The 25387-nt window shown below is 44.4% G+C and overlaps 1 protein-coding gene across 1 annotated transcript in view; it reads right to left on the bottom strand.

Annotated features, from left to right (window-relative positions):
- The window catches only part of WDR97 (WD repeat domain 97), a 474462-nt gene that overhangs the window by 26134 nt on the left and 422941 nt on the right, over positions 1–25387 (bottom strand). The window contains exon 25 of the mRNA XM_086966430.1: positions 4961–5022. Coding sequence (XP_086822556.1) covers positions 4961–5022 — 62 coding nt within the window. The remainder of the gene's footprint in view (positions 1–4960; positions 5023–25387) is intronic.

Genomic DNA, 25387 nt, shown 5'->3' with positions numbered 1-25387 from the left:
GAGGAGGCAAATCCTTCTTGTGGGTGGGGCCTGGCTCTGCTCCTTTGAAGGTTAGCCTCTGCATGGGCCTGAGATGAGATTTCTGGTGGTGATGGTAAAACCCAAGTCATGGAGGAGAGTCATTAGGTGCTAAAGGCGTTCTCTGACCAGCGCCAGGGACCCTGTAGTTAAAGGCCTGTTATCCAAGTATATGAATACATGGACTCCTGAGCGCAGTGAAGCCTAAACAACTGCCATCACTTTCATTGAGATGTGTGGTGTGGTCGTCAGTGCGAAAGGTAAGACCGTGAACTGATAGTGTTGGGACCCCACTGTGAATCCCAGGTAACACCTGTGGGCGGGGGGCGGGTAGATGGGAATAGGCATCAACAAGGCCCAGGGTTATCAGTCCAGCTGCAGAACTTGGCTCTGTGATGACATTGTGCACTTGTCCTGTTGATTGACCAGGCAGTCAAGGATCTTGGTTCTCCCCCTTCTATGGGACCAGGAAGTGAAGGAGTAATCTCCTTTGCCTCTTTCTTCCAGAGGTGATAATTACTCTGGCCCCTTTGGTCAGCAGGGGTGAAGACGGTCACCTCTAAAATAGAGGCTGTGCCATTTGTGCAGCAAGGGCAGTCCACGGGAAAGAAAAGACAAGGTAGTACCGTCATACTCAAACTACGGCCCCGGGGCCGCATGCGGCCATCTCGACCTTTACATGTGGCCCCCTGGTGACCACCTGCACTGGGCTGCTGGTAACCTGACAGAGCACGGACATTCAAAAAGCTGTTAAATGGACAAGCGTTTATCTACACCTTAGCTAAAGTAAATGTAAATAAGGTGTCTTGCTTAACTTATCTTTTTAAAGAAATCTTGCACTAATCATGCAAAAATATTAGAAACTCTCTTCAAAACTCGAAGTGTACTTCATTAATGTGCAGAAGCGTTTCACCTTATTACATCAGGATAAATCACTGAATTGAAAGGCATTGATTAAAAGTGATCATTTTCAAACATGAACTTAGAAATATTCATGCCCCCATCCTGACAACAATGTCATTAGTGAACAAAGATGCAGGTCACTTGTCAGGCGCCCACTATTGCTATTATAATTTAAACAACATTTAGTTTATTAAATCAAACACAGAAGAAGGTTTTGTACAGTGCACATTCTGCACTCATGTATTTCATGGTGCTCTCATTTGTTGGTATGAAGAAAAAGGAGGCAAAGTGAAATAAAACAATTGTCTAGGATCACACAATTTGGTCGAGTGGGGAAGCCGGGATTAATGCCAGGATTTCTGGTTTCACATTGTGCAATTCAGCCACTGGATGAGTATCTCTTTCCCTCTCAAGTGTTGCAGGTTTGTCTATATTTTTTGGCGCATTTGGTTACAGGGTGGGTGGCAGGCTGAAACCATGTGAAGGCTCGGTTTGCTGTCCACACCATGTACATGTAGCGCTTTCTTCTACGCCCACCTTACACCACCCAAACGCCCCCCCCCCTGATTGCATCAATCCAGCATGCCACAGTGCATGCCACAGAACATAATTCCCCCTAGAGAAATCTTTGTGAGAACTACTCATGGCCTACAGGGATCAGGAGAATAAGACAGCAAACAGCCCTGATCTCCCAGATAATGGAAACGGGTGTGTAAAAGGCTTAGGCAGAGAGGGGCAGATTTACAAGCCCCATGCGCCACTTTTGCGTCACTTTTCCCATGTTAAAAGTGATGCAAAAGTGGCGCAAGGGGATTGTAAATCTGCTCCAGAGTGTTTAAGTCAGCAGAATGGCCGAGGATTGGACCTAATGTTGGCGATGCTATTCCCTCTGTCGAAAGAGACAGTACATCTCTTGCTGTGTTTGAAGTGGCTGCGTAGGTTGGCGCTGCTGTGAGTGTTGAGCCCAAGAGTAACCTTGGAACTAACTAGATTTTTGGTGGAGTTGCTTTTTCTGGGGAAGCTACCCCCAGCAAGGAAGCCGCAACGCTACAGTTTTGAAGTAATCCAGGGGGGAGTCAGCTGTCTCACCCTCAAAGGTCATGTCTATGAGGAATACCTGGACACACCTGAGAAGCCAGTGGAATGCATCAGAACAAATCAGCGCCGTGTGATGTCTGTGGACCAAGCCAAGGTGTCCACAGAAACCAGCACGCACATCTGGATCTCTTTGGAGAAGTCCAAATCATCATTGAGCAAGTTGGAAAATGACTTTTCTATGAGTTCCAGTAGGCTGGCGACCATAAGTATGCCAGTTCCCACAGAGCCTGGACATAGTAGGCTGGTGGTGTTAGCTGTATCAAGGGCAAGGATGCCAGCCCTGAAGAATGTTCAGTCCATAGAGTATAGTTTATTCAACTCTGTCTGAAGTCGCATTAGGAAAGGCACACGGGTTCAGGAGGAGTGTGGCTCAATGGTTAGAGCGGCAGACCCTGATGCAGAGTTCTGGCCAGGGACCAGGGTTCGATTTCCGCCTCGGCAGGTCTTGGGCTCAATTTCCTCGGACCTGTTAATTCTCACCTCTGTGCCTATTCTAATCACGGGCCCCACGCTGCAACTCTGGGCAATAGCTTGCTTAACCTCCACACGGGCCCCAACAGCGCTAGGATGCCTGGCTTCACCCTGGAGTTCCACAGCGGTATGAGTATCAGCGCCAGGAAGCCAAATAGGCGACACCGCAAGGTGACCATCTGGTGACAGTGCGCTCTATAAGTACCATGACATTTACATTTACATTCAATTTCGAAAAAAAATCACTTGGACCAGTAGACTATCTGGCGAAGGGATTACTGACAAACACATTTAGGCCAACTAGGCCAGGTCTATGTCATCTGGCTAATTGTCGGTTTACTGCTGGATCCAAAAAGGGTTTCGCCCAAGCAGCTACAGCATGTTCGAAGAGAGCCTCATGAAAGAGATGCAAGGGCTCTGCACCCGAGGATCATGGTTCCAAGAAGTTAGTCAAAATGTTGGCTTTTACCTCAACAGAGGCCAAGGCTAGCTTTGATTCTTCCTAAAGAATGGTCAGAGTTCTAATGGACATCTCCTTATGGTAAAGTATCCAGGCCTCCTGCATTATATAAATAAAAATATACGCCACTATGATGGTTATTGGGGTTGTGCCGGACATTATCAGTCTCTGTCATTGTCTTTTGACGTTTAGACCCAAGCAATTCTTCCAGCCAAGTACATTTCTAGGCCCTGTGGTTGTGCTCTGCCAACATGCTTTAACATTTTCTTTCGCCATTCGGATTTGGTTCTGAAGGCAGCGATGTCTGTCTCGAGTTGAAAATGTCACTGACCGAACAGGTGACTGCGCCTTGACATCGGGGCTGGAGCATTTCAAGGTTCAGACTAGAGTCACTGTAGTCGGGTTTCTAATTCCGCATGATCCAGCTCACTCTTGGTGAGTGACCAAGAAGATACCAGAGTTATCCTGAACAAATCTAACACCGCTACCCGTGCAGGGCCAGCAGACCGAGAGAGAACTTCAGCTTCATCTTCCTTAGTGCTGAGATTTTCTCTGATGAGGAAGAGTCTAGTGTCCAAACTGTCCTGACAGCAGGACTATTTTCACGTGCCCTATGGCGCTTTTTTATGTTTTTGTATGATCATCTTTTGGGAGCTCATTCCCAGTCATAATACCCGAAGGAGAGCTTTTCTACACATTTTTGTTGGCCTTGTCCAAAATGGCTTGCCTCCTTGCTACAGAGGAGACACCTGACATAGTTGAAGTCAAAATGCTGACAAACTCTGACACTGGGACACGGAAAGCACTATGGACCGCATCTATGAAAGACAGACTGACGCTAGTGCACTGGTTGGCACCTACTGTAATCTGATATGGTCGCACCTGGCGGACAGCGTCGCGGCTGAAGTCACATGACACCAGATGGAGACGTTGGAAGCCTATTGATCAGAAAAATTGTCCAGCCGAGTCTTGCTCCTGTAGGGATGTTCACGAGATGAGGAATCTGCATCCATCAGTACCATGACCACATGAGAGGCGGGACCCAAGCGTGGTTGTGTTTAGGGGGATCCTGATTAAGTAATTTTTTAGCCCCTTGGCCAGAGGTAGCCCTGTGGTGGTGTAATGCAGTGCAGACAATCCAAGTAAGATGACAAAAATCTTTGTTCTTCAGCTTCAGTTTTTGTTCTTTGGAAGAACAAAGCCTTCCTTCTTCAAACAAAAACTCACCTTTGTTCGAGCTTTAGAAGCTGGACATGTCTCTTCTAAAATTGAATCAACAAATAGAGGAACATAGTCCTATATGCTGTGGCATTGTACTCCTCAATTCTAAACTAAAAGGGGAGAGTGTATTATTTTGAGACCAGGGGGCATATTTACAAAGAAATGCCAGAGAGTGGAGCTGTGGCAAATTTTGCAACGCTGCACTCTGCCATTTCCAAAACAAAAGGATGCGCCATATTTACAACAATACGGCAAACCCCTGTGTTTTTCCTAGTGCTGGTGCTAAAAAAAGCTGCCTGGCACCACACAGACACCCTAGGGCCATAGAGCAAGGATGCCTGCGTTGGCGTTTTGTTACTACTTTGTGTGCTGCAGAATGCATTACACATAGAAGTTGCAAATTGTCATTATTCAATGATTGTTTATGTGCAGGATGGGACATAAACATGCGTACTGTACAGTGCTAGCTGCTGTGCTGCGTTCCGTGACAACTTTGAGAATTGGGCCACAGTGTATTAGAGGCAGAAACATATGTGACGAGGAATAGAGCAGAGAGAAGGGTGAGTGTAAAGACATATGTGAGACAAGGCCTAGTGCCCTGGTGGCAGAGGAGAGATGAGGGCCACAGGCATCAAAAGAAAGAAGGGATGGAGAGCGGAGAGACGAGGTTGTTTAATGATCAGTGAAGAGTCCTAAAGATAGATGGAGGAGAGAGCCGCCAGGATTATGAGTCAGGAGGACGACTGGGAAGGAGTTTGTATCAGAGGCACACCACTGTGCAATACTCACTTTCACTTTTTCTTGTTCTAAGCATACTATGGGTCTCTCCCAGCCTCAGGATGGCATCGCTCCTGTCAAGAAAGAGGAATGTTGGTCAGACTATGTAATAAGTGCTGGTCAATAATCCATGAGTTAATCACATATAACCACAGTCTTGAGTTTCTACTGCAGCCTTTTTTGGTCTGGCGCCAGCCAAGAATATTTGATTTCTAAAAAACAATATATGTGTACAATATATCCATTGGTCTGTTGGTGAGTCACTCATGTTTTGAACCCACCCACTGCAGCATACAGCATGGGTCACTCGATGACTTTACTTTGAGTGACTGCACTTTGCTCTTTCACAAGAAGCACATCCGCACACAAGCTAGTTCCCTTTTGTTTCATTGTGTGTTTTTAGGTTTCGCCTGAAATCTATTGTTTCTAATATAAATCTTAAAAGGGCTTGCATCTGGCCTCACGGTTTGGTTCCTGTGCTTGCCACTTACATTTTCTCGGTTTCTGTTGGCTGTAGCATATTTTACTGCATTTACGAATGCCTTTTCCTCTTCTACTTGTCTTATCATTTTCTTGTAGCCGAAGTACTGTTAACATCCACTCGGGTAAAACAATTTTTTCATAAAGTTTTGCCTCTTTATACTTTTTTGCCTTTAATTTAAATGAGCAGATTTGTATAGCCCAATTTATCACCCAGAGAGATTAAGTGAATTGCCCAGAATCACAGTATGTTGTGCCGCCAAGACTAGAACCGGGATCCCCAGCTCTCGAGTCACCTGCTCTGGCCACTGTGCCTCATCCTCTCCACTCCTGTGATACGTATTTTTAATTTGGTATCTGGCATCAGTTTTACAAACATCTTCATCCAACTGCAAGCAGTCGTAAGAAAACCGTAAGTACTATGGAGCTTTCGGTTTAATTTAATTATCTGTTTTGTTTCCTGACACACATAATACCAAATCCAGCTTCGAAGAGCAATGTTTGGCAGCAATTTGCTTTTAGTTGCTGTGGAGGAGTAAATCCGTGCATGGTTAATTTATTTTACTGTACTCTTTGTGGTAAAACCGCATCAAATAATTACATTATATATTACTGGATTTTGTGTCAGCAGTGCTTTACTTGGGTGACGTTGTGTCAATAATACGATTCTGTTACAGTCTGGCCGCTTCTCTACCTTTAATTCCGTTACCTGGCGCTGCAAGCTTTCATCTATCACAGATATTACACTGGCTCGTAGGATCTGCTTTGTTAAAGAGTTTATTAAGCTGGTATCTTCTTAGGACAAACTCGCCCATCACATGCATTGTGCCGCTCATAATCAAATCAGATCACAATGGCAAAATAATGTTTTTAAAAGCATAAAAAAGCATAAATCTACATTTTACTGTGGTTTGAAAAAGTTTTTCCGTTGGAATGTGCAATACATGCACACGCATGGTGTTTTAGTAGCGCGAACCATATGAAAAGACTGCAGCACTCTGTACAGGTTCGAATGCAGTGACCCAGGGACATAGTACATTTAAATGGGTGGCTTCTGAGAGGGAAGGTGTGCTATTAACTATGTCATGTATCACTCGACGCCTCGTCAGGGGTAGTAAACAGTATACAAATGCAATTTAAACTGTGAATGCAACTATAAATGTGTGAAGCACTGTCTCCGATTGTTTGTTTTTTGGAGATGTGTTGCTGTCAGTGTATTTCTTTACCTCCTATTGCATTGGTCGTACTCTGACACTTCAGTAGCCCGAATGTCCCTCCTTCTCCGCCGGTGCACTTTCCATTCTCTAATTCTAAAGCACTTAACCTCTGCCCTCACAATGAGGCTCTGTGCTCCAGGCAGGGTGGACTGGAGTGGAAGCCTTTTACTAATGTAAATCAGAGATCATCAGATATGCAGCTGGCCATGGCCCCTTACTCGGGTGACTGTGTTAGAGCGGATGTCAATCAGGTGTGTCGTAACCAGAAAACCTGGATGTGATCTGCGCTGGCCTCTCAGCCGAGTGCCTATCGATAAACCACCTGCCCATTGCCCTCCCCTATCTTAGTTACCATTATGTTGTATTCCCACCCTTGCTCCTCTATCTGTGTGGAGTCTAGATTGTGTTCGTCCTGGTGTTCTGGAACGGAAGCTGTCACTACTGGACTTGATTAGATTTTAATGGCGCCAAAGTAGTTATGGCTGTGCTTGAGTCTACATCACCCTGGGAAGCGGCGTCTGCACTCCCGCCCTCCCACCACTCTCAGGGTTTTGCCATTTGTTCAATTGCCCTTCCTTTAGGTGCTGGTAGGCCAGTGTGTTTTTGCTCTTTGGAGGGCCGTCTGGGCTTGTTACAGTTGCATCGAACATGGCTTTTACTGAAAGTAGGCATCACGTTCTTAGGCTTTGACCAAAAGTTGTCAGTACTCCTCTAAACATATAATATTGCTATTACATCAATTAATACTATTGTTTCCCTCCTACATTTAATTTGGCAAAAATACCAAAATGTTGCTATTACTTACCCCACTATACCACTAGTAACAGCACAATATATTGCCTTTTTGTAGATAAACAAGTCATAACACTTTAACGGACTTTCTGTAACTTATATTGTACAACTAACTACTAAGCAAGCTACAACTTACAACAAAAGACTGCTTAATATTAATCACATAGGAGAAACCTAATGCATTTACCAATGCTTGTTTAATTTATTACTGAGCAAGAGGGGAGCACAGGCCACATTCCACGCTTTTATCAGTTCCTCTCTCCTGGCTTTGCTGTATTAAATTCCTTCTGGAGCGTCCTTTGTTAACTGTTTGACTGCTAGTATTTCACAGCCTAGAAGATTGCATCCATTTGAAACTGCTCTGTATTAAGTTATCGAAAACTTTATTATTATACATGTGAATTCATAAGCGGACAATTCTTCGAAACACGTTTATTCTGGACTCAATTACACCAAAAGTTCTTTAATAAACATCGCCCAGGAATAAAATCAGCCTTTAATTGTGTTTAATATGCAGCACTCATGACACTTTTTTTTATCGCCTCCTTTCTTTTCATCTTTCTTTCTTTTCTTTGTTTCTTTCCTTTCATCGTGCTTTCTTTCATTCTTCTTTCCTTCTCTTCCCTTTCTTCTTTTATTCAATCCTTCTTTTTTAATTTCTTCTTGGTTTTAACATTGTCAATCTTCTCCTGACAATTCACTTTTTTATCATGTTTTATGTTTTATTGTGATAAATAATAGTGATGGTTTTAATGAACTAAACAATACATTTTGATATTAAAAAAGAAATTCTTTTTTACTTTTTTCTTTCATGCCTTCTTTCTTTCTTTTATCCTTGATTCATTTTTTCCTTCTTTCTTGCTTTACTTTTTTCTTTCATTCCTTCTTTCCATTTTTGCTGCCCTCTTTTATTTCTTTTATTCCTTTTTTTCTTGCTTTCCATTTTTCTTTCATTCCTTCTTCCCTTTTTCTTTCCTTATTTCAGTCCTTCCTTCTTGCATTTCATGTTTCTTTCCTTTCTTGCTTTCTATTTTCTTTCATGCCTTGTTTTTTGCTTTACTTTTTTCTGTGACTCCTTCTATCCTTCTATCCTTCTTCCTTGTTTTCCCTTTTCCTTTCAGTTCTTCTTTCCTTTTTTGTTTCATTATCTCAGTACTTTGTTCCTTCTTTCATTCCCTTTTTCAATTTTTCTTTGTTGCTTTCAATTTTCTGTCATTCCTTCATTCTTGCTTTCCTTTTTTCTTTCATTCTTTCTTTATTTCTTGCTTTCTTTTTCCTTTTTTATTTCCTGCTTTCTTTCTCTTTCCTTCTTCCTTTCCTTCTTTGCTTTCTTTCTCTTGTGGTAAGTATAATTACCATACGATTTTTCCGTATAATTAATGACAGGTAAAAGAATAGCTCAATCAAATGAGAGGCAGAGTCCGTGGTATCTGAGTCATACGGACTTTAATCGGGATGGCTCGAGCCATGGAAATCAGATCCATCAATACAAGGGTTCAGGAGGGGGTAAAATGATGGCAAAAGATGTCAACGATTTATTAACAGTACATGACATATATAGTAAAACTGTACAATGGTGATGGATACAGTAGGCGTGACAAGTGAAAAGAATATGATAAGAACACATGTGCGTAGCAAAAAGGCGTGTACAAGGGCGTACACGGAGGCGTGTGCTGGAAACGTCACAGAAAGTGTCATAAGTGGGTGGGTGCGTAGAGGATTCTGCAGAGTCAGCTGAAACTTTTCACCTGGGTGCGCGCGCAATTAGTATGACGTGTGATTGACGTGGAACTGGGGAAAGCTGGGGGTCTGACTTTTAGTACTAGTAGAGGAGACAGAAGTCGGGCATGTCAGATCGACCTGTTCTTATAACCTATCTGATATCTTGTGTTTGGGGGTTGTTTAATCTGAAGTAAAATGTCTCTCGGGCAGAGGCTATTCTATACTGAATGCATATGTGTCTAAGTGCAATGCGCGGGGCCAGGGGCCTACCATGGTAACGGGAGCAATGAATTACATGAAGGAGACAGGAAGACTTGGCCCTTTGCTCTGCAGCCGGGAAGCTGTTTACCTATTTCACTAGACTGGAATGTGTTTTCGAGGAGGCTGAACTGATAACTTGAAGGCAAAACACTGTTTCGGCAGGCAGGCCAGGCCGAGCCAGGCACCGCTTCGCTTGGCAGGAAGTAAGGCAGAGGTCAGGGATGCATCTCCATGCTGCAGCTTTCAGAGGCAGAGACAGAAGTGGTTCGAAGGCAGAAATCAGGGCCTAGCTCGGTAGAGCCAGGAAAAACGTGAAAGTGACCATGTAAAGATGTTGGCATGGCATGGTTAGGAACTGAATTATCGATCCATTCATGGTGGATCCGATAGAGGACATGTTAACGTTGGACGCAAATGTATTTGCGTCTTCAGATTCGGTCGTGGAGGGAAGTTACATGTACTTTAAGCTCGTACATGGAGACGTTGGGGTACACGTTAGGGGACATACCTGACCATAAAAATTTCAATTACCTCATTCCCTCCTTGTCCCCTACGTTCCCATCAGGATATATCTATTTTCATGAGACCATCTATCTGTTCATATAACATCATCTGCTCATCTTTTTTCATACGGGAACTGGAACGTGAACTAGGATGTGGAACGCAGGCTGTGGCACACAAGCCGCATATCGCTGGCCCGCATTGTAGGCATAGACAACAACTGAATACTATGAGCAGTATGATTCCTAGGAATGACAGTAGCTTCCATCCCCAGGCTGATATTACACTCCAGAGCCAACCGGACCAAGTCCAGGTGCCTGGATTCTGGTGTATCTGATGGGCAATTTCGTGAAGCCTGGTTATAGCTTTGTATACTGATGGTGCGTTATTTGGAATAAACACGCAACAACTGGATCCGATGACTCTACAAGCTCCGCCCCTATCGGCCAGGATGACGTCAAGGACAAGGCGGTTCTGAAGAACAACAAGTCTCATAGCAGACTGCTCCTCTGTTAAGTTGCCCAAAGCAGAAGTAGTCTCATTCACTACTGCTTCGAGGATTCTGGTTAATTTGCGTATCAGTTTACTATTTGAGACAGTGCCTAGATAAGGAAAGAATCCTTTATTGAAATCTGTATATTGTTCCCATGTAGTTTCAGTCTGATCGACTATTGGGAGATCTCTCTTGTGTCTAACGTGAGTGAGGCGGGAATTCCTGTGATAATCAGATGGGGCTAGAAAAACTGGTGGCAATAGGAATGCAATGAAACAAGTACCATCCCAGTCTAGAGGTAAACGTACATAAGCTGTCTGACCACAAATGAAATAGGAATGTCGGGAAGCTTTGAAAGTAGACTTGCCTTCATCACTGAATTCGACCACAGTAGTACAGTCATTGTGACCTAGATGTACTGAACCATTCTTTCTGACGCATAATACACCTTTTGCTGGTAAAACTGATATAGATGGCAAGTCTGGACTAGTCTCTGACTGAACATTTAGGATCATGAGGTTAAGTGTAAAATTACCTAATCCATACACTTCATTTTCTAGATCGGTCCCTGTCATTTGTGGAAGACCTTCCTCGTCTGGGAAACATGCTTTGTTCATAACTGTGTTCAGGTTCCCCCATATCCATTTGCCTTGGGAAACTCTAGATTCAGTGTCTAAAGAGGATATTAAACTAAACCATGCACCACAGGAACCATTATGTGTAAACGGGTAGGGAAATAGGGGCAGAGCTCCCTTGTAGTTCTGATAGGGAGGGAGTCGGCCACATATCCAACAATTAGTAGCGTTGTTGATCTGGTGAGAATGGTGTAACATACGGATGAATGTATTGTTGCGCAGCGCAAGTCGATAAGACAGTTCATGTGGAGGCAGAGCACTAAACGTGTGCTCTGCAGTGTCATTAGGAAAAGAATGTGTAATAGGAAAATATATATGTAACATCCAACTTATGAATATAATCGTAAGACTCAGAAAAAACATAACAAGTAACGTGCAAATGCAACGGCTTCGGAGATTTTTACAATATTTTTGTTTCTTGATCTCCTGTCTATCTCTCTCTCTATTGGGGTCTATCTTATACATGTCAGGAACCTGTCTAACCGCTTCACCCGAGGGGGACTTAAACAATTAAACTGTCTGACTTACTAGACCTCAATTTCAATCTGTACTCCTGCTGCGGAGTTTTCTCTAACAGGGGGAGTTTAGTATCAGTGTCTGGAATGCGGCAGTCCTGGGAAACAGTCTTTGGCGGAAGTCCATAAAATTTTTTTACGTGGCTCGAGTGCAGCCACCCTTTCCTGCCTTCGACCTTTACAGCAGTCCTTGTGGTCAACAAAACGATCTTCGGCTCTTTCCAGCGGGGCTCCAGAGGGCTTGATCTGTCAAAGTTGCGGACCACGACGACATCACCTGGAACAAGTTCATGCGGTTTCACCTCGGTGTTGTCTGGGAAGGCTGCCGCGACCTGTGAACGACATGATAGTAGTGCAGACATCAAGGAGGCAAGGTAATCTGTCAGCATAGTACTGTCAACATCTGTTATTTTACGGGGCATAGGCGTCCCCCACATATTAGGAGGCCTACCAAAGACCACCTCATACAGGGATAGCCCTGTCCTAGAATGAGCTACCATTCGCATATAAAAGAGGGCAACTGGTAAAGCTACCATCCAATCTACACCTTTCTCTGCACATATTTTAGCAAGACGGGTTTTCAGAGTCTGATTGTGTCTCTCCACGAGACCTGCTGCCTCGGAATGTCGAACACAGTGGAACTTCCATTGATAGCCTAACAGGAGTGAAACCTGCTTCATGAGTTCGGACGAGAATGGCTGACCGTTATCTGAATATACGACAAGGGGCAAACCGTACCGTGGGAAAAATTCACGAACCAACTGCTTGGCAGTGGTTACGGGAGTGTAATCTGGAACGGGATATGCTTCTGTCCATCTGGATAGGGCACATACAACTACGAGGACATACTTGAATCCTCGGCATCTGTCCATCTGGATATAATCCATCTGGAGGACTTCAAAAGGATGGTCAGGAGGATGAAATCCAACTCGTTCCACGGGAATACCTTTTCCTGGATTGAACTGACAACAGATCATGCAGGTACACACTTTCTGTTTTGCTGCCGCTCGTAAATGCTTATTGAACCAGAGGTTCTGTAAACTGTCTAACATGGCTTTCTCTCCTAAATGTGCTGGACTGTGTGCTGTGTTGATGATAACTTGAACCATAGAGTCGGGGAGAAACCATGTGGTCTTTCCCCTCGTCATCCATCCCTGTTCTGTCTGGACCCCTCCTTGTTCAGTCCATTTCTTTATCTCATCTGGAGTAGCATGTGTCTGTATGTCGATGACATCTTGTGTGGGATCCCTAACTGTCATGCAATGTGTCAGTGAAGTTACGTCAGTCTTTGGCATATCAGTCGTATGAGTATGAGTCTGAGCTGTATGTTTCGCTGTTCGATCTGCCAGGTCGTTACCCTGGGAAAAAGTGTCTGTGACTCTAGTATGTGCTTTACACTTCATGATGGCTATGGCTGTAGGCAAATGTATTGCTTCTAACAGAGCTTGGATGAGGGGACCATGCTGGATCTTGGCTCCGTGAGAGGTCAAGAAACCCCTCTCTTGCCAGAGGACACCGAAGTCGTGTACGACTCCAAATGCATATCGTGAATCTGTGTATATGTTTACTTTAAGGTTCCTAGCTCGTATACAGGCTTGGGTCAGAGCAATGAGCTCTGCTGCTTGAGCTGACAGTGTGTCAATACGATGTGTTTCTATGACTTCAGTTTCAGTGGTCACTGCATATGCGGCCACTAACTCTCCTGTACTTGTTCTCATACATGAACCATCCACATAAAGTGTCAGGTCTGGATCGGGTAGTGCAACATCTGTCAAGTCTTGTCTGGGCTTCGTGATTGTGTTAATGACATCCACGCAGTCATGTGGAGTAGGATCTGTTGTGCTTGATGGTAAAAGTATAGCAGGATTTAGTGTATTGCAGCGTCTGATCTCTATGTGTGGTTGAAACAATGTCAATTCATAACCTGTCAGTCGTGCTATAGTCAAGTGCTGAGTCTGTGTTCTGTTTAGGAGAACTTCCACAGAGTGTGGAACCTGTACTGTCAACTGATGTCCCAATACAATGGAATCACTTTGTCTTATTGCTAGAGCTGTTGCTGCAACTGATTTTAGGCACGCAGGCAAGGCCTGGGCTACTGGATCCAATGTACTCGAAAAATACGCACACGGTCTGTGTTTGTCTGCTTGAACCTGAGTGAGAACCGATAACGCTGTGCCATCGCGTTCTGTGACAAAAAGTGTAAAAGGTTTGCTGTAACATGGTGTTGCTATAACAGGTGCTTGACATAAGGCTTTCTTTAATTCGTCAAAAGCTTGTGTATGTTCCTGAGTCCAAGGGAGAACAGTCGAAGACGCTGCCTCCTGTGTTGTCAACTGTATGAGTGGTTTAGCTAGAAATGCATATTGGGGAATCCATTGTCTGCAATAAGAAGTGAATCCAATAAAGGCTCGCACTTCCTTCTGTGTCTTGGGTTGTGGAAGATGTGCAATTAACTGGATACGATCAGGTGTCAGCTGCCTACCCCACTTGGACAGCAAGTGCCCAAGGTACACCACTTGCTGGGCACAGAATTGCAGCTTCGAAGGAGACACCTTGTGTCCCTTGTCCGCCAGAAAATACAAAACTGTCAGTGATGCATGTTCACATTCTTGTTCACTTCGGGCGGTGATCAATAGATCATCGACGTATTGGAGTAGGGCAGTGTTAGGAGGCATGTGAATACTGTCAAGTTGTCGTTTCAATGCTTGGCTATAGATGCTGGGGCTTTCTGTGAATCCTTGAGGGGCGCGTGCAAATTTGAAGCTACGGCCATTTAAACAGAATCCGAAAAGGTACTGGCTTTCCGGATCAATGGGGACACTAAAGAAGGCGTTCTTGAGATCGATTACAGTAAAGAACGTCGCTTCTGAATCAATAGCTGTCAACAATGATGAGATGTCTGGGACCACCGGGTACTGTGGTACAATACATTTATTTAACTCTCGCAAATCGATCACCAATCGATAGACTGGAGGTGCATTCGGATCAGTGCGTTTAAGAATCGGAATGATAGGGGAGTTACAAACATTGGAGTCGGTTTCTACAACCACTCCTTGTGCAATGAGCTCGTCAATGATTTTCAGTAAAGCCACTACAGCATCAGGTGGTAACTTATATTGTCGGATTCGGGGTAGTACAACTCCTGGCTTGAGTGTGACACGGTATGGTGTAATGTGCATACAACCTACATCAGTTGGGCCTTGTGCCCACAAATGTGCAGGAACATTCTGTAACCTGGGATCAAAATCTCTCAACACATAATGACCCTTAAAATCACGAAGGAACAGCCTTACTCCTTCCGGAGAACAACAAATTACAGCTCCTAGAGCTTTCAGTGTTTTAATACCAAGCAAGTTTTCTGGACATGACTTCGTGAGTAACAAATCTGTAGTACGGGATAATGGACCAACTGCAAGGGGAACTGGTTTCGATACTTCATTTACAATAGGCTTTCCTGAAAATCCAAGGGAAACATTCTGTGAGTCTGAGAGGGGTGCCCCTGGAACCTCGTCATGACTAATAGTAGTTCTGCTTGCCCCTGTGTCAATCAAAAATTTTCTATCCTTCCCTAATACCTGACTATGTACATAAGGACCCTCTTGATCTACAGGAACCTCAATAAGAGGCAAGCCAACCTCCCTCTCTAGGCTGTTTCATGTATACTGCTGATAATCGGGGTAATCGGACTGTGCATACTGGTACATCTGCTGTGTAACATGTTGTGTTGCGGCAATGGGCTGGGGCTGTGGTACCGCTACGGTCTGTTGCGGAATCTGCATAGGCTGCACATTCTGCGGAATATGTTGTTGGACCTGATCCTGTCTAGGTGGACGCGGTCTCTCTTTCGTTTTACCTGTAGCTATATTGTGTTTCAGAACTGCACAATCACTTATATAGTGACCTGGCTGTTTACAATAGTTGCATGTCCCTTTAACAGGAGCTGTCGGATTATTGGATTGTGTCGTACCCCTTTTCTGACCATCAGCTGGAACTGACTGAGCAACTAGCACTTTCATTTTCGTGTCTTTCATACGTCTCTGTTCGTGTTCATGTTCCTCTCTAATTCGGTTCTGGTGGTACTGTAACATTTGTAACATTTGGGAAGGCGTATTTGCTTGCCATGTGCTCTCGACTTTCAATACACGGTTCTTAACCTGGGGTAAAGAATTCTCGACTAATTTGGTCACAAAAAGGTGTGGGTAAGACTCGCTACTTGTTTTCAGGCCGCTATTAATAATAAAACATTTCTCAAATCTGGAATAAAAATCACTAGTGTCTTCGTCTTGTTTCTGTTTGCAAGCTGAGATTGCATCCCAGTCCTCCTTTTTAGTTGTCAACAACCTTGGCAAAACCTGTACTAATAATCCTGGTAATGCTTTTGTTTTGTCCCCAAGACCTAAACGTGGGGTTCGTCCGGTTTCTTCGTTTTCTAATTCAGTCCAATTAATCTTTTTATCTCCCACCTCCCATTCTTTTTCTTTGAGTTTCTCGTAAATACCGGCAGGCAATAATACTTTTAATATTTTCATAATACCGGGATATGTGTAATCTCCCATGAGTAACATGTCTTTTATTTCACGGTGAAACCCTGCTGGATCTTTATCATGACTCAGCACTATTTTCTTCATTTCCAATAATTCCATTTTACTTATGGACGTGTATACAAATACGCGTTGAAGCGCACCCCCTGGAGCTGTCTGGACGGGGTGAACTTCACGTAAAGGGTTCTGTCTGTCTATGTGAAAAGGATAACTTACTGGGGTTGGAACAGGAACAAAATGTGGAGTCAAAAATGTTCTGTATCTATGACGTTGTTCGAGAATCACATTAATCAAATCAGTACCTAGGCCTCTCCATCTATCCAGGAGTAATTTGTCTAGTACATTGTACAGGGGACCTGGATCAGAATGTTGACTCTCATATAGCATAATGATATGCTGGATCATGTACATACCAGCTAAACGTTGTTCAGTTGGAGTAAGACTCAGAAATGTTTGCGCTACTGAATCGTCTTTATATACGCTGTCATTATCGGCCCACTGTACTGCGGACCGTGCTAGTTCTTGTTCACGCATTGTACTAAGTTCATTGTAACCTATTCTATCTTTCAGGATTTTATCAGTGGCTTGGAACAACTGTTCAAGAGAACATTTTTCTGGTATGGGAGGAAGAAAACGTCTTTTATTTTCTAGACGTATCGGTCTGTCAAAAGGTCTATCAGAAGAATACTGTTTAGGGAGTTTCGCTCTACCTACGTATGCTATTGTGTCTTGAGTCGCTGCTGGATTCTCTGGTTCTTCCTCCTCTGAGGAATCTTTTTCGTCCCCTGATTCGGTTGTCCTTTCAGCTTTGCGTCGGGTATGTATTGCCACTATTTCTTTACGGATCTTTCTGGACATGGCATCTATACAATTCTGTTTATCATGTTTACAATCTGCAATATTCTGACTCCATTTTGTCAATCCCTCCATCTCTTCTTGAGAAAAACCTGGCTGGTCTTGTTCCTTTATCAAACAATTAATCAAAAATCGCAATATTAACCCTTGAGTCTCGACTTTCTGATATGCCATGGCCTCACGAACACTTTCTGGTCCCTCCCCCGTTCGAATAAAGTGATATATTTTGTCTAGATGGTCTGGCATTTCTGGTAATGTCATCAAATAATCTGTAACACGTCGTAGACGTAACGATGCTAACACCATATCCCCTTGCTTGCCAGGTACGGGATCATATCTACAATCTGTAAGTAATTGTTTAAGTTTTTCGGATGTGCTCGCTTTCGGAGTACGTTGCGTTGCTAATTCTCTAATCGTCATTCGATGTAATTGTGGCGGGGTGTGGGGAAGGCCACCTATGGCACCTCCTGAAACAGAAACGTGGGCATAACCTGACTGTGTTGTGGCAGTTGAAGTCATGGCGGGTATATGTAATGGGGTTGGGCCCTGGATTGCATCTGTCGAAAAAGGATTAGTAGAACCAATAGTAGGGGAAACAGTAGCAAGGGGGCCAGTAGGGGAAGTGACAACATACACGGGAAGTTGGTGACGTGGAGGGGTCGTGGCTTGAGCAGTCGGAGCATGCTGCTGTGCATTGTTAACGGGTGGTACGGGTACATTAGTATATGCTGGAGCCACGCCATCTAAATAGGAAGAGAGGAATATGTCTGCTGCGGTTTGTTTGTGACGGAGTTTGGTCGGAACCAATGGTGGCGGCAGATCACTTGGCATTTCCGGGGTAGCCTTGGGTAGGCCCTCGGCTAGAACTGGATACAGTCCCGTAATAAGGGCATTTCTCTGTCGGTCTTGTTGTTCTATTCTGACTCGTTCTCCTTCTTCTAGTAGTTCTTTTTCTCTAGCTTTTTCGGATTCTTCTCTACCTTTTTCTGCTTTTCTGAATTCTTTCTCTGTTCGTCTATGCGATTCTTTACGCCACAATTCTATGGCATCTTTCTGTGATTGTCTGGCTTTCTTTTTCCACAACGCTTCTTCTACTCTCATGATGCACTCAGCATCCCATGTCCTTGTAACAGGCCATCTCTGTTTCTCTTCCAGGTCCTTCGTATAATCCACCCATAAGTCTAAGTACAGTATGGCATCTAAGCCATGTTTATGGTACATAAAATGTCCCGGGGTGTCCCTAGGTGGGACGGGAACTGCTTCTTCGAGTATCCCTTTCCTAGTTCCTATCTGTCGTAATTTCGAAAACAAAGGCATGATTACCTCTACCTGGACGCAAACACGATAAACACAATAATAGAATGCAAACAATCATTCATACCACGACATTAAACACATTGAAACATTTCGAACAGATATTGTCTAATATGATGCTAGAAGACCAGAATACTGAATCACTGAATTACCGAATTACTAGATGCACTGCTAAACAGTACAGATGCACTGCTAAAACAGTACAGACCGGATCTGTGTACCCAAACCCGTCTTGACCGGACACAAATTAATGCACCCGTCTAGATGCGTCCCCAGCAACGGTACTCACCGGGAAGCACGGAACGGAAGGCCTCGGAAACTCGACTGGACTGGACGGCTACGACGTCACTGCTGCTGCGCACTACGCATGCGCCTCGACGCTTCGGACAGGTGGGCCTCTGGATACCTCGGACACTGCTCTCTCGGCTGGGCTCTGCTCGGGATCCTCCGCACTCCTCACCGCCTCGTCCGGATGCTGTCCCGCAGTCTCCGTCTCCACCGTAGGCCTGAGGGAGATACAGGAAAACCTACAGATGCGCATAGGAGTCCGTCACGGCTGTGGTAGGGGGCAAGGCCTGCGACGCATCGCCGGCGCGTGGGGTGGGGGAGGGGTCCCTGTTCGGGCGCCAAATTATGTGGTAAATATAATTACCATACGATTTTTCCGTATAATTAATGACAGGTAAAAGAATAGCTCAATCAAATGAGAGGCAGAGTCCGTGGTATCTGAGTCATACGGGCTTTAATTGGGATGGCTCGAGCCATGGAAATCAGATCCATCAATACAAGGGTTCAGGAGGGGGTAAAATGATGGCAAAAGATGTCAACGATTTATTAACAGTACATGACATATATAGTAAAACTGTACAATGGTGATGGATACAGTAGGCGTGACAAGTGAAAAGAATATGATAAGAACACATGTGCGTAGCAAAAAGGCGTGTACAAGGGCGTACACGGAGGCGTGTGCTGGAAACGTCACAGAAAGTGTCATAAGTGGGTGGGTGCGTAGAGGATTCTGCAGAGTCAGCTGAAACTTTTCACCTGGGTGCGCGCGCAATTAGTATGACGTGTGATTGACGTGGAACTGGGGAAAGCTGGGGGTCTGACTTTTAGTACTAGTAGAGGAGACAGAAGTCAGGCATGTCAGATCGACCTGTTCTTATAACCTATCTGATATCTTGTGTTTGGGGGCTGTTTAATCTGAAGTAAAAGGTCTCTCGGGCAGAGGTTATTCTATACTGAATGCATATGTGTCTAAGTGCAATGCGCGGGGCCAGGAGCCTACCATGGTAACGGGAGCAATGAATTAAATGAAGGAGACAGGAAGACTTGGCCCTTTGCTCTGCAGCCGGGAAGCTGTTTACCTATTTCACTAGACTGGAATGTGTTTTCGAGGAGGCTGAACTGATAACTTGAAGGCAAAACACTGTTTCGGCAGGCAGGCCAGGCCGAGCCAGGCACCGCTTCGCTTGGCAGGAAGTAAGGCAGAGGTCAGGGATGCATCTCCATGCTGCAGCTTTCAGAGGCAGAGACAGAAGTGGTTCGAAGGCAGAAATCAGGGCCTAGCTCGGTAGAGCCAGGAAAAACGTGAAAGTGCACCATGTAAAGACGTTGGCATGGCATGGTTAGGAACTGAATTATCGATCCATTCATGGTGGATCCGATAGAGGACATGTTAACGTTGGACGCAAATGTATTTGCGTCTTCAGATTCGGTCGTGGAGGGAAGTTACATGTACTTTAAGCTCGTACATGGAGACGTTGGGGTACACGTTAGGGGACATACCTGACCATAAAAATTTCAATTACCTCACTCTCTTGCCTTCTTTCTTGCTTTTATTTCTTCTTTCTTGGTTTAATTCCTTATTTTTTGTTCCCTCTTCCTGGCTTTCTTTCTCTCTTGCCTTCTGTCTTTGCTTCTTTCTTCCTTTCATTTCTTCTATTTTAGTTGCATTCCTTCTTCTCTTATTTCGTGTCCTCTCTCTTCTTTTCTTTCTTTCTTCCTTCTTTATTTCTTTCATTTTCTTTCTTTTTCGTTCTCTTCCTTCATTTTCTTCTCTCTTCCGTCCTCTCCTGCTTCATTCCATCTTGCCTTCTTTCTTGCTTTCATTCATTATTCCCACCTTTCTTGCTTTCTGTCCTTCTTTCCTAATTTCACTGTCTGTCTCTCTATCCTTTCTTTCCTTCCTTCTTTTGTTTTTGCTTTCCAACTTTTTTGCCTTATTTCTTTTCTGCCTTCTTTTTTTTTCCTTCTATCTTGTCTTCATTCTTTCTTTCTTTCTTTCTTTATTTCCTATTTGCCTTCTTTATTGCCCTTTCTTCTTTCTTGCTTTCTTTCCACTTTCCGCCTTTCTGTCTGGCTTTCTCAAAGGTAAGAGGCTGACATCCAATGGCATAACAGTTGGCGTGTTTATGTCTGTGTAAGCCAAACCTTTTGATTTTACTAAAATGATGTGTAGGACATAGTTACTTATAGAGGTTATTGCCATACTTCATACATTTGTCTCTGGTTGTGTCATTTACACTTTTCCCCAACCCACTCGAGCATGCATGAAGGGAAAACACGTCACTCCACTTCAGCCATTGGCTAACTTCACTTAGAGTGATGCCATTTTTAGTCAATGTTTTTTTTAGATTGACAGACACGCGGCAGCTTTCGAAAAAAAGAATAGCCAAAAGGCTGGTGGATACCGCCAGACCTAATGACCTTGCCAATGCTTGTTTTCTATTGGTGTGCACTGATATGAAGCATCACAAACTGAAAGAATATTACATTCTGAAACTTAGTGTCACCTAAGCTGGTGTGATGATTGGCAGATTACTTACCAGGGATGTTCATTAGAGCCAAAGACTTCCTTGTTCCAGTCATTACCCATGCGCCTTCCCCCAGGAGACAGAAGATCCACTTGACCCGATGCTGACGACACCCAGCTCCTCTTTACATGGAACAAAATGGACTCCTCTCCGACCTCTGCAAGAACTGAGGTCTTTAAGTGGCTAGCAAAGGCCCAACTGAAGTGCAATGAGGGAAATCGGAAGTACTTCTCTATGGTTCTTTCCCCTCGCATTTCAGAGAGAATATTTGGCCAGTGGGCTATCCGTTGCCCAGTTCTTCCGTATGTCCAACAAAAAATCTGGGGGTTTGGTTTAGGGAAGATCTGAGATTTCGGCCGCAAATCAACAAACTGGTGAGGGTGTGCTTTGGCACACTGAAACGTATAAAGAGGTTTCTGCCTCTTTTACCTAAAAAGGCTAAGGAAATGGTGACCCATGCGCTCATTCAGTCAGGATTAGACTGTGCCACTGCCTTGTACATTGGTCTCCCGGCTTATCAGTTGAAAAAGCTCCAGATTGTCCAGAATGTGACGGCTAGGTCCTTGTTGGGTATGCCGGGTAGATCCAGTGCCAGTCAGAACCTTTGCGAGCTGCATTGGCTCCCGGTGGAGCAGCGGGTACAGTTTAAGGCTTTGACATTAGTCCATGGGGCCCTTTACAAGGTAGAGCCTCATTATCTTAGGAGATGGTTTTCGTTTTATGAGCAGTCGCGCTATCTTCGTTCTACAGGACAATGCCTTGCTGTTGTTCCCAGGTTACGCCAGACCAGGCTATGCGGCAGTTCGCTTTCTGTTAAGGCGGCCATGGCTTGGAATGCCCTGCCTCTGGAATTACGAAACATTGAGAGCCTTAGGGTATTCAAAAAAGAGTTAAAAACCCTGCTATTTAAGTAATCTTATGTTTGGTTATTTCCTTCCCTTCTCTACCATGTGGCACTCACGCCGGGACACTTCTGAGTAGCTGTGTTATAAGTGGAGGCTAACATAACCTAACAAATAAGTCATACTTACTTACTACCCATTATGTCAATTGGCATATATGGCAGCAACAAAGGACCTCCACCTATGTCTGTCTTGGACAGGTTCTGTGGTTGAGGGTCTTTATTTCAATTTCCACAGTTCATCTACAGATGTTCTTTGGCCTGCCTCTCTTCTGTTTTCCTTCTGGGGTCCAGTGGAGGGCTGTTCTTGTGACGGGGTGTTGTTCTCTTCTTATCGTGCTTCCTATCCATCCCGATCTTTTTAACATATTGATGCTGACCATGCTCTCTTACTTGCATCTGGTGAGCAGTTCCGGGTTGGAGATGGTTCGCGGCCAGAAAATTCACAAGATTCTTCTAAGGTTTTTAGTGTGGCAGGCTGACAGTTTGGTGATGTCACTCTTCCTCATTCTCCAGCATTCTGATCCATACAAGAGTGTGGAGAGAACATATCTTTGGTACAACCTCAGCTTGGTGTTGGTGTTGTACTGAGATGACTTGCACACATTGTTGTGCATCCTGGAGGCATTCTTGGCCTTGGTCAGTCTGCTCTTGATGGCATTGTCCAACCCTCCATCATGTCTGATAGCACTTCCTAGGTAGATACATGGGGACCGTACTTACTGTTCCACTGGATTCAAGCTAGCCTGACTGATAAGAGGATATACACCAAAACAGCTCCCAAGATGCTTGTTTCTGGTCCAGGGAGGACTTGGCCTGGAATTTCAGGCAGGACTGTTCCCATAAGCAGCAGGCTCAAGACTAATTTGCATACGGCTGGGCCCAAACTGGGGTGGCGTGGGGAGCAAAACAAACAATGGATACAACCCAGATTTCTGACTGGGGTGAATGTTTGCATTGTTCATCATTCCGTCCATCATATGTATTTTTTGCTTTATGTAGGTGAACTCTTCAGCCATGGCTAGGTCCTCCCATCCACCTTAATTGCTGAGGGATTTTCATTGGGGTGACTTCTGATTTCTTTGTGTTTTTCTTCAGGCCCACCGTGTGTGCATGAGTGTGCAAGTCTAGGTCATACCAATAACCCTCCAGTGTAAAAAATAAGGTTCAAGCGATGCCTCTGGCTTGGTTTCTGTTGTGCGTCGCATCATTTAATCAATGACTAGTTTGAAGAGCATCGCTGACTTCACTCATCCCTGTCTCACACCAGTCTTTTTTTTTTTAAACCTTTATTTTGTAAAGGAAGATACAGTTACAGACCTACAACCACGGAGGCTGGTCAGTTACACAAATCAGTAATAACACAGTAATACACAGCTCATCAGCCGACAACCCAGGGGTCCGGCAGCGAGACGTCACGACCCTGTAAAAAGCATGTGGTATAAATAGGATGAGTGAAAGGTTTCACATTTTATATTTTATAAATAATAACCAACAAACAAAACGCAAAAAAGGTCGAGGCATTACTGTGCAATAGATTGGTTGTCCCTTACGGCAGGGGGAGACGGGTGATGAATGTGCAACAATATGAAAGAGGAGAAATACTGGAGAGGGGGAGGGGGGCCCAGGGACAAATCGATACAACTCAGTCAGCAAAAGCTAAGAATCGGAAACGCACAGTCAAGGGAGATGAAGCGGATCGGGAGCGTCGGTGAATGGGGGGGGTGCAAATCTCTCCACGGTACGAATTCCATTGACCCCAGACCCTGCCCCATTTCTTAGGTCGGCCACGGGAGACATATACAGTTTTTCCCTAAACATGGACCAGTCCATGTTTTCTTTCCATGCTAGAAGTGATGGTGGCCTCTGAGAACCCCACAGCTGGGCTATGTCTCGCTTAGCAACCATGTTACCTAGTGGAACCCATTGGGTCTAAGCAACAGTGCAGTCATTCGGCTGCCAGACATTCAATAGGCAGCGTCTGGCTTCAGGCAATAACACAATCTCACACCAGTCTTGAATTCAAAGCTATAATCACTATTCCCCACCTTCCAGGTAATATTATCATAGAGGCACCGGATAAGGAGAATTATCCGCTGCAGTATAGCATAGGCCCAATATACGCCAGAGGATGTCACATACAAGGCCTCAGTCGATACTGTCATGGGCTTTCTCAAAATCAGTGAATTGATGTATAGTTTTCTCTGCCACTCCGTGCACCGCTCTATGATGTCGCTCACAGTAAGGATCTGATCAACACACCCTCTGCCCTTGTGGAACCCAGCCTGTTCTTCTCTTAACTGTGTCCACGGCATCAGAATTGCACTGCATAATCATTTTAGTCAGGATTTTACTCAGGATTGACAGAAAGGTTATTCCATGCCAGTTGTTACAGTTGTTTAAAGCTCCCTTTTTTGGAATCTTGATGATGATGCTTTGGTTCCATTCATCCGGTACTTTTTTCTCTCTCTCAAATTGAGGTAAGCAGTGGTTGGAGGATCTTGGCTGATGGTTCAGTTTCTGCCATGAACCATTCTGCATCCAGATTGTCTTTTTCAGGAGCTTTTCCGTTCTTGATAGATCAGATAGCAGTGATGATATGTTCCTTCTGTAGTGGGGCGGTGTTCAGATCCAAGTCTGTCTCAGCTTCTTGGATGTCTGCTTTGCTTATTGGTACTCGTCTGTTCAAGACTTCATTGAAGTGCTCAGCATTGCATGCTTCCGGCTCTTTCTCCATTGAGAGTAGTCTGCCTTGCTTGTCTATGATAAGGATGCTGTATGTTGCAGAAGATTGATCACTGACCATCTTCGTGATCTTGAAAATCCTCCCCCATTCTCCTCTAGTGGCTGCCTTCCCTTCTTGGCTCGCAAGGTTATCCATGTATGCCCACTTGTCTGTTTCTGTCTATTTTTTGACTGCTCTGTTTGCCTCTATGTACTGTTGCTTGCACTACGTCACAGCCTCTCAGCTATGACCTCCATGAGTTTCTTTTTTTGCTGCCCTCAGTAGTTTGTCATATGTCTGGTTTGTTTTTATCCCTTCTTCCCTCTTCTGTGTGTTGGTCCCCTGGCTGTTTCACTGCTATTCAAATATATTGCTGAGACCTGTTCCCATTTCTTGTTGGCTGCATCTGCAACTGGCTCAGACTTACGTGTCTGCCAGGAGTTTGAACCTCTTTTTGATATGTAATGTCTTCTTGGACTTGGGGGTCCTGTAATTTTGCCATGTTGAAGAGCTGTTGTCCTAATATTTTGTGTTCTGTTTTTCTGAGCTTTAGCTTCACAAGAGCGGTCACTAGATTGCGATAACTGCCAATGTGTGCTACTCTCCTCACTCTGTCATCTTCCATGAAGCTTTTCCAGGTGAAGCTTATCCTCAGGTGGTCAATCTGGTTT

This window comes from Lissotriton vulgaris, chromosome 4_1 (genome assembly GCF_964263255.1).
Source record: "Lissotriton vulgaris chromosome 4_1, aLisVul1.2, whole genome shotgun sequence".
Taxonomy (NCBI): domain Eukaryota; kingdom Metazoa; phylum Chordata; class Amphibia; order Caudata; family Salamandridae; genus Lissotriton; species Lissotriton vulgaris.
The sequence above is the reverse complement of the archived record's forward strand: the minus strand, read 5'-3'. Positions and strand labels throughout refer to the sequence as shown.